At 44.8% G+C, this 10,420-nt stretch overlaps 1 protein-coding gene across 1 annotated transcript in view; it reads right to left on the bottom strand.

Annotated features, from left to right (window-relative positions):
* Positions 1–758: 758 nt before the first annotated feature.
* LOC106654481 (plexin-A4) overlaps positions 759–10,420 on the bottom strand; it is a 189,849-nt gene continuing 180,187 nt past the window's right edge. Inside the window, exons 6-10 of the mRNA XM_014374400.2 lie at positions 6,582–7,039; positions 6,218–6,494; positions 2,745–6,120; positions 2,531–2,676; positions 759–2,440 (exon numbers count right to left, since the gene is read on the bottom strand). Of these exons, the coding sequence (XP_014229886.2) occupies positions 2,264–2,440; positions 2,531–2,676; positions 2,745–6,120; positions 6,218–6,494; positions 6,582–7,039 (4,434 nt within the window). The 3' untranslated portion in view covers positions 759–2,263. The remainder of the gene's footprint in view (positions 2,441–2,530; positions 2,677–2,744; positions 6,121–6,217; positions 6,495–6,581; positions 7,040–10,420) is intronic.

Genomic DNA, 10,420 nt, shown 5'->3' with positions numbered 1-10,420 from the left:
TTAATTTCATTACGACTTTTCATATTTATAATAGCTAATACACAGTCTGTTCTTTAAGGTAATGACAATACGTTTCACGCTTTCGTATTTTTTTCCAAATCGCCGTTTTTCAAACCTTTCCCTTCCTATCTCCTATTCAACTAATGATCGGAATGCAAGATAACGCGGAAACGGACATTGACTCAATAATGCACAGCTTACAGATTCAGATTAATCAATCAATTATTTACTTTTTACTCATTCAACGATTTTTCTTCTCTTGAATTTTATATATCGATAATGGCACCCGATGCATTATCATCGTTAATGAAAACAAACAATCTGATGTGAATGACCTTTGAATTAAAATGAAGTTCATACGAGTTTTTTGAGCGTATAAAAGTGTAATGGTCATTAAAAGTCAATGCTGAATCCATAAAAGTTAATATATAGGTTGTACTACGAATGATTTTTTTTAACAGGAGAAAGGTGGGAGAGGCTTAATTACCATCTTGTTTGTTCTCTCCTATTGATGATATTAGTTTTCGTTCCTAGGCTAGATATAATATATACATACACACGAGTTTGCATCGGTGTAATTAAAAGTGTGTATATATGTACACATATACATAATGACATTTCGTAATTATGTATATAGATGTATATATTTTTAAATAATTAATTCATAATATTTTATATAATTATAATAATATATTTCGCAACGATCAAGTCGATCGAAACAGTATTAGAAATTATCAATGACTTACGTGTCTATCGTATCATTTATAATATACTTTATATTTCATTCTTATCACGAAAGATCATAATTCATTTTGTTTTACAATTAATAATCTTAATCGATACTTTTTTTCTCCAATCGCTTTTGCTCGTGTGGATGGAAATTTGAATTCGTTACATAATTCGAATTATATCATCATATGGCGCTACTGAATCAATTTCTATCAGAGCATATCTCGCGCGTGGCAGTGTCATGTACTATAATTTCAAGTTTACAATAATTCAATTATAGAAAAAATAAAAAAATTCTTTCAAGCAAATTCATAATATTGGCACCTCCCGCTTGCCATCTTATTGCAATATTTTTTGCTGTAAAGAAGTCGAGTCCCCAAATATATTGCAACTAGAGGCTGAGGTACAATATTTTTTATTCATTCGCGTAAAAAAACGAATTAAAAAATCAATCTCCTATTTGCCTTATTCTTCAACTGATAATCAACGTGATACTATTAGTTAAACAAATTTACAAAATTTATACAATGATTAAAATATCAAAAAATTGCGCATGAATATAAATCAATTGGCACAGCTAAACGTTGGTACCAATCGCAGTATAAAAGTAAAAATTGTATTTCTAATAAAAACTAATCGATTCATTCATCCGATCGGTTGGAAGGTGAAAAAACCAGGTAACACATACACGCATACACGCTTACATACGCTAATTCGAAATTACATGTAGAAAGATAGTACAAAGTGTGACACATTGTTACTGTTCCTGGCCAACGTAGAAAATCGATTTTACGATCTAAACAATTTTACACAGTTTAAAACACACATTTATATCGTAATAATCACCGTTACACATAAATTAATTTAAAAAATTATCAAATAAAAAGGACGATTGCGCGGTATTCACTCTTTTTTTTATATAAATATGTACAAACTCCTATAATCACTCGCGCTTCAATTAACATTAAAAACACAGTTTAGCGTCCATCATTTCACAGTAGGTAATCGTATTTAATAGTAGTAGTACTAGTAGTTGTTGTTTGCAATTGCAGTAAACGATCCTCGGCTAAAAGGAAACATTCAAACCGAGAGACAAATGCGTCGCGATCAACGTCGATCAGAACGCGCATTCGCAAATGGCAATGAAAAATGATTTACAATCTAACGTTGGCTTATTTCTTTCCGTGACAGAAAAAAGTGACGAGATGAGCACATCATCGCGTGTCATAATCATCGTCGTCGGGTAAACGTGTAGTACGATACATCGAAGATAAACGATTTATCTACGGCTCACACTCGGTGATGCGGGTTCGGAGCGCTTGGTGGCCGGTGGCGAGGCCAGCAGATACTGGTGCTCAGGATCGAAGTGGCCCGATACGTGCCAGTAATAGTCGTCGACGCAGGGTCCGGGCGGTGTCATCGGCATGAGGGTTGTTGGTGTACCGCACAGACTCTGGGCCGAGCTTCTCGGTCCTCAGCAGGCCAGCTCGTTGCGCGCCGGTTTGTTCGAGTGCTTGCTCGTGTAAAGCGGGCATCATGGATTCCCGTCAGCCGCCATGATGTTGTGCACCTGCTCGAGTTTGTAGGCCAAACGCTGCTTTGTCGAGAACTCGTCCTCCTCCAGCGTCACCGTCAGCTGCTCGTTGTACTTGCTCGCGTACGTGTACAACTCATACAGAGCGCAATTAGTATTAAATTCGTTTGTATGTAGCTGAAAGAAGATTAAAAATTTTCAATGCATTAATATGTTGCCGATCATCGATGTGATATTTTATTCAGAATAAAACGATCCAACACTCACTCTAGATTCTTCCGCTAGCATAGCGTTCATGTCCTGGTCAGATATGGGCTGCATGAGTTTGATGTCAGAGTAGTAGCGTTCTACCCACTCTTTGTATACTGGAATGTCCTTGGCGTAGAGCAACTTCGAGCTCGGCGAATCTTTGCCTATAATATTCAAGAAAACACAGGTTAGCATTTATCTAAAGAAAAATTCGAAAACAATATCAACTTACCAAGTCTGTGATCAGACGTTGAGCAACTGTCCATGAATGTCTGCGCAACTACGGAGAAGCACGCATCGACGATGTTCGACTTGTGAATGTCGAAAATGAAATTGGGATTCTTGATGAGATTGACCCAGAACCTCAGCGGCAGCAGATTGCTCTTCCACGTGTGCACGACCTCGGGGTCGGTGATCTGGTGGTGCAGAGCCTGGTCGTCCAAGAAGTCGAACATGTACTTGATGGCGAGGGGCAGAGCGGAGCCTCGGTGCGCCGTGCTGAATATCGTCTCAAAGAGATCGTCAACGAACTTTTGCAGGGTGCCCTTGGTGGCGAGCAGCCGAGTCAGATAGATCTCGGAGACCATTTTGTTGCCTCGGTCGCCCTCCTTCTGCGTGTCGCTGTCGTGATGGTGTTTGACCAGATGCCAGACCTTCATGCCGCCGTCGTGGTCGTGATTGAGGGGCGAGGTGGCGCGCGACAGTGGGGGACTCGCCGAGTTGAACTTGCTGAGATTCAGCGTCTCGTACTTGTGCGACTTGTCGGTCTTCTCGGAGAGAATCGACAGATTGTAGATGGAAGACTGCTTGGAGACGAGGCTGAGCGCGGCGCCGTCTGGTACGCGGTAGTGATTGAGCGTGTTGCGCTTCTTCCATTCGTTCTCGAGCTTCGTAGTCGAGTCCTCGTCGTAGAGGATCAGTCGGCCAGCGGAGCCGGTGCGCCACTCGAGGTCCAGGTCCTCTTTACGGGGTCGCTGACTGTAGGGGGTCGATCGGTAGATCGTGTCTAGGGCCTTCTCTTTGACCTGTGATATGGTGTCGCAGTCGAGCACCTTGACTGGGACGTTCTCGGTGTGCGGGTCCATGCCACCCACGAACACTGCTTGCTGCGATATCGAGACGTACACCGTCAGTGGCTTGAACTCGATCGACTGCCTGATGAGCTTCTCCTCGGATAGGGAGTATCTGGCCTCGGACGTGATTGCGTCCACGGGCCCTTTGTCGACTTGCTGCTTCATGGCACGGAAGAGTAAGTACAGAGGCTCACCGGCGCACTCGCGCATGAACTTGTACAGCAGGAAGGTGAACCAGGCCGTGAGCATTTTCTCCGCGACGCTCTCGGTTCGCCTGAGCAGAAGCTTGGGATGGCTCTTGCCCTCCATGCACTTTTCGATGAGGTCGGCAAGCAGCGTCTTCAGTATGTCGGTGCAGTACTCCATTTTGCTCTGCAGCGTGACCATGATTAGGCTCGCTACGTTAACGCGGTCTCTCATGGAGAAGTAGCGATTGCTCTCGAGGGTGCGCACGAACAGCAGCAAGAACGTCTTGTTCATGATGAGCTGGCCGAAGAGGCGCAGTCCCTTCTCCTTGCGCATGAGTTCGGGTCTATCCCATTGCAGCACCACGTGATTGTCGTCGGATGGGAAGAGTATGTTCATCGCGTAGGTGCGATAATCCAGGAACGGTATGCCACCGCTGGTCAGGTCACCGGTGAGATCCGTCATCTCGGTCTGGAGCTCGGCGAAAGCCTCCTTGCACTCGGCCGCGACGCGCAACTCCAGAATGTCCATCTGCTCCTGCATGTTCTTGAGGACACGATTGCTCTCGGTCGATTTGCGCCTGTAGGCGATGAGGAAGGCGATGAACACGATCACGAGGCCAACTATGGCCACGGAGACGCCGATGAGCGCGGGTTTCGACAACGGTCCGTTCAGGCCAGCGGGCAGGGCGTAGCTGATCTTGCCTATTTTGTACTTGAGATTGCCGCCGACGATGACGATCACCTCGGGCAGCTCGGGTTTGGCATTGCCAAACGCGTCGAGGGTCTGAGGTTGCATCAAGGGCGGTCGGCAGGTCAGTTGATAGCGAGACAGTGAAGTGACGTTGCAGAAACTGTCACCGATCTTAACCATGACGTCGAGCTCTTGGCAGGCTCGGTCGAGATGCTGTCCGTTGATGGTGAGATAGTCGCTCTTGTAGTACTTGATCTCCTCGTCGAAGACGTCGTACACCGGGTCGGGATAGAGCAGGAACGGATGAAGCTTCTGCTGCGTGAGGTTTTGCACCTTGGCAACGTTGTCCATGCGGAAGCCGTACTCGAGAGACAGGGGCCTCTCGGCGTCGAGGAGACCCTGGGGTACGTCGATCTCGGGCGACATGCACATCATCGTCGTCTGGCTGAGCACTCGGCAAGCCTGAGAGAAGTACTGTTTGCCCTCGTAGTACACGTACATCTCGGGTTTCTGTATGTAGGCGAGATTCTTGCCGGTAATGCTGATCTTGATGCCACCGCTAGGAATACCCTTGGGTATTTTGAGCTGGCCACCGACGCCGCTCTCGACGCTCTCGATGTACGGGTCGTCCACGTACTCGAAGTGTCCGTTGAACTGTCGGATCGACTGGTCGAAGTGCATCGTCACCAGACCTTTGCGCTTGCGATCGCTCGAGCTCGTGATGCAGAGCACCTCGTCGTGCTCGGTGTTGTTGATCTCGCAGGGCAGATCGTCGATGAAGGCCTGGATGCGCGAGCCGGCGTTCATGTAGGCGCCGCTGATGCGCAGCCTAGTGCCTCCGGAGAGTGGACCGTGACGCGGCGAGATCGCGGTGATGTTGGGATCGACGAATTTGTACGTCTCCTTGGACTGGCCGCGGAAGTCTTGAATTCTGACGATGACCGGGCCCTCGCGTATCTTGTTGTCGCCCGGTCCGTCGACCCGGCAGACGATCTGCTTGGTGCGTATGTAGAGCTCCTCGTAGGGCTGGCAAGTGAGTCCGACCACGGTCACACCCTGATAGATGTCCTTGAAGGTCTTGCCGAGATTGATGCCCGTGATGGTGATGTTGGTGTTGCCCTCCCAGGGTCCCATCATCGGCTCGAATCGCAGAATCTCCGGATTGGGACAGGTCTGATTGCGATCGAGCCAGGTGCCGCTGCCCTTGTCGCACTGGTCGCGCACCTCGCAACGATCCGAGGTCATGCACCAGCCGCAGCCGTACTTCTCGTTGAGGGTCTGGCACATGCCGCAATTGTCGGCCATATCGCGACACCTGTAGATCACCACGTGTATGTTGTCCGGATTGTCGAGGGGTTTGGAGCCGCCCCAGATGACGGCGAAGGGCACGGTGATGTTGGGAGCTCGGGACGTGTACGAGAACTCGGTGTCGTCGCAGTAAATCGTGTCGGCGAGGAGGCGAGCATTGACGCTGGTAACGCGACCCTCGATGTTGAACTGACAGACGAAGCGAGTCTGCACGATGAACTGGCCGATAATGTGCACCTTGACGCGGATCGTCTTCTTGATGCCGGACGAGACGAGAATCTCCTTGGAATCCGTGGCATTGATGGTCGGGCAGAAGGCAGGTCCGCTACGGTAACTCGGTCCGGTTCTCTGTAAAAGCACAACAGAAACGCGTTGGAATTTCTCTACATAGTAATAAACAACGCAGGAAGGCTTGAAATTCTCTCTCTCTCTCTCTTGTACTCACGCTGACTCCGGTAACGAGAATGTCGTTGCGGCAATTCTCGGCGGTGTCGTGGGTGCAGCGATGCCCGTCGACGCACCAGTCGCAGGGGAAATCCGAGGAGACGCACTGCGTGCACGAGCTGTGCGTGCTGCAGTCGAAGAAGGTGAAGTCCGTCGATACGAGATCGGGGCCGTTGGTCATTCTCACCGACAGTTTGGCGGTGAAGTTGTGCTGTCCCGGCGGGATAGGGGGCAACAGATCCGTCCTCGGCGTCGTGCAGTTCACGCCGTACGATTTCCTACACACGGATTGTAAAAACAGATGCGTGAATTACGTAAATATAGAGAGAACCAAAAACAAGTTAATCTGAAAAATGAGTCCTTACCTAGTCGCGTTAGTGATCAAAGTCTTGTCCAGAGCCGAGAAGGCGCACAAGAACTGTCCAGGCAGACTGGGCAGATTCTCGATGGCCAGCTCGAGCGTCCTCGCCGTGGTCCTCTGCAGCTGATTGGGATTGACGCTGGTGATGGTGGTGCAGCGGCCGCTCTTGTACGAGATCCAGTAGAGCGGATCCTTGGCGGCGTCCTGGCAGTCGCTGCGCAGGCTGCACTTGTTCTCGAGCGAGCACCAGCCGCAGTAGGGATCCTTGGCGTTCAGGCACTCCCAGCAGGTCTTGTAGACGGTGCACTCCTGCACCTTGACCTTGGAGATGCGCTGCTTGGTCATCACGTAGAGGTGCATCTGGTGCTGCGTGTCGAACAGTAGATCGGGATTGACGGGCGAGTCCTCGTCGATCACCATGTCGCCGTATTCCTGGGCTTGGCTGGCCGACTCGACCACGAGCTGGAAAAGACAAAGCGGAACGGTTGATTAGAAATTCATCGAGATATCGTCAAAGTCACTTGTATATTCATCGTTATAAGGACAAGTTTCCAAGTAGCGTCACTTGTCGAAAATTGAATTTAGACGCGAGCTCGAGTCATTGTCGCGCTTGTTTCGCAACATGGAAATTCTATTAACAAATTCCGCAAAGTTTTGCGGTACGCTCTATATACGGGTATACATTGACTAAAGACATGCTTCCAACCGAAGCGCACAGTCTTTGAGGTGCAAAAAAATTGATTTTTAAATCCGATTCGACCATCCTATAAAGGATAGACGCGTATATACAGGTATTAATCATCGAAGAGGAGAAAATCGCCTCTCACGCGGAGTGAGATACTTTTAATTGTATGTTGTTCGCCTTTTCCGGCATCGATCGATGCCTAGCTAGATTGTAGAGGCCGCGCAGTTTTTTTGCTGTTCGATTTTATATTGTACGTACCGTTTTTCGACCTATCGGTGCAGCTGCGCGCGAGAAAATCGCGTAACGCAGTAATATTTCATCATTTGGGAATCTCGAAGCCTAGGAGCTCGAATAACAAAAGCTCGCGAGCATAGGTAATCGTGTACATGGTAGTACAGAAGATTAACGCGCGTATGTGAGGAGAAAACAAAAGTATATATATTTTTGCATAATCCTTGATGTTTTTGAGTTATACGGGGTGCCATATAAAGTGCCTGATTTCGTTCAGAGCTATTTTTTTTAATATAAGCTACGTAACCAATCATACATGGAGAATATATGTGGACAAGTGGAAGTCCGTGAGTATGGACTTTAGGGATAAGAGAGCAGAAACGAGGGAGCTACGACTCTTTTAGTTTTTTTAATAGGCCATTGTCGAGCTATGCTTTTATTATGCTAGCTCCTCTACATACCGTATGATAGCTGCTTTTTTATACCTACACGTGAAAAGCTACATTATATATTGAGATGATTTCTTTCCAAAAAAAACTTGGCGTGTTTTCTCCTTTTTCATTCAAAAATAATTATAAACGACGATACAACAACAAAAAGTCCCCCCATTTGAATGCATTTATAGGCACATGGATTATAATTGTATTCCAAACATAGCGCAATGAAGCGTATATATTAGGGTGGTCCACTTTTTCAAAAATTTTTTGTATCTCGGGGGATCCATCGGAATCAGAAAGTTTGAGGTTTAAAATGAATTTTCCCGTAAACTAGAACTCAAAAAAATGATTTTAGATGGTGTCGATGGATTTTTGAAGTTTAAAAACGAGCTCCAAAAAAGAAGCAAAATCGGGCTATCATTCGATTTATTTCAAACTCTGTTTAGAGTGTAAAAATAATCTTGACAATACATTTTCTTATGTGTTTTTGTCTGCAGAATCGAATGCCGTAGTCAGTTTTGACCTAGGAGCACAATTTCATTCAAAAAAATACACTTTTTCGATCGTTCTTTTTCGCAAATTCCGCAAAGTTCATTTTCGAGCGAGTGGCAAATGAACAGAAAAAATCTAGAAAATTTTTTGACACCACCAAAATTTAGGATTTTTTATGACAAATCCAATGGTATAAATTAGTATACACTTTGAAATTATTTTAATGCAGAAAAATACAACTTTATCCCAAAAAACGACATTACGAAAAATTGAAAAATCGAAAAGTGTATTAGTTTCTTCCAGGAAATGGCTAAGTAGAATCAACTATGGAAAAAATTGCATGAAACTATCTGATAGGTTTTTTTCTCACCTTTCCAACGCCGGTTTCAGAAGTTAAAAATTCGCAAGATTCGCTGAGATACAGCTATTTTTGTACGATGCATTTTTTAGCTTAAATTCTGCTTCGCTGGTTTTTTAATGAATAGAGCTAGCTCAGAATTATTGAATTTTAAGCCTAAAAAATGCATCGTACAAAAATAGCTGTATCTCAGCGAATCTTGCGAATTTTTAACTTCTGAAACCGGCGTTGGAAAGGTGAGAAAAAAACCTATCAGATAGTTTCATGCAATTTTTTCTATAGTTGATTCTACTAAGCCATTTCCAGGAAGAAACTAATACACTTTTCGATTTTTCAATTTTTCGTAATGTCGTTTTTTGGGACAAAGTTGTATTTTTCTGCATTAAAATAATTTCAAAGTGTATACTAATTTATACCATTGGATTTGTCATAAAAAATCCTAAATTTTGGTGGTGTTAAAAAATTTTCTAGATTTTTTCTGTTCATTTGCCACTCGCTCGAAAATGAACTTTGCGGAATTTGCGAATAAGAACGATCGAAAAAGTGTATTTTTTTGAATGAAATTGTGCTCCTAGGTCAAAACTGACTACGGCATTCGATTCTGCAGACAAAAACACATAAGAAAATGTATTGTCAAGATTATTTTTACACTCTAAACAGAGTTTGAAATAAATCGAATGATAGCCCGATTTTGCTTCTTTTTTGGAGCACGTTTTTAAACTTCAAAAATCCATCGACACCATCTAAAATCATTTTTTTGAGTTCTAGTTTACGGGAAAATTCATTTTAAACCTCAAACTTTCTGATTCCGATGGATCCCCCGAGATACAAAAAATTTTTGAAAAAGTGGACCACCCTAGTATATATACACGTGTTTATATAGAATTAATTAAAAGGAATGTGTCACACACGTGTATTCCGCGTGCATATAAATGTAGTTCGTTAACGAGCTGGATAATTAATGTATATATAAGTGAAGTTTGGAGACAGGGAGAGCAAAAATTTTGTTAAACTCTCCGCGTGCTGCTGCTGCTGCTGTGCGTATACGTATGCCCGCCTGACTCCGCGTGTATACTCATTAGAAAAGTTCGAATGGATTTTAATTGAAAGAAATAACAATCGCGAGTCGGTGTGTGCGTATGCGTGTATTTGTAGTACGGGACGTGTGTGTAATCAATACAATGCGCGACGGGGTAAGCATACGGTATATATACACACACAAAAAACGAAATATTCCCTCGCCGCCGCGCCGTAGTAGCAGAACTTCGAGTTTCTTTCAAAAGTACCAAGTTCTAAAAATAAATATTTCAGCTCGCCGAGAGAGAGAGCGAGATTAAAAAAGAGTATTATATATTTGCATTATATATGCGCGAGATTCAAATTGAAGAACTGCTGCGAAAAGATGATTCGAAAATCGTCGAGAAAATTATGTATAATATTTAAAAGAGGCGAGTAGTCAGTCCGCGGCGCTGCTACTAAAACTCTCTAATTAACTGAAATGAGTCCCTGGACATGAATAAACGTCTTATTGCCCCACGTACTATACCCATGTGTCTGAGAGAGAGAGAGAGAAAAAGTTTTTTAACTGCTGCTGCTTCTGCAGCGCGGGCGCGTTTTACGAAACTTCATTTTATGCGCTC

This window comes from Trichogramma pretiosum, unplaced genomic scaffold (genome assembly GCF_000599845.2).
Source record: "Trichogramma pretiosum strain Unisexual culture from Peru unplaced genomic scaffold, Tpre_2.0 scaffold46, whole genome shotgun sequence".
Classification (NCBI taxonomy): domain Eukaryota; kingdom Metazoa; phylum Arthropoda; class Insecta; order Hymenoptera; family Trichogrammatidae; genus Trichogramma; species Trichogramma pretiosum.
Note: the sequence above shows the minus strand (reverse complement) of the source record. Positions and strands in the feature narration are given on the sequence as shown.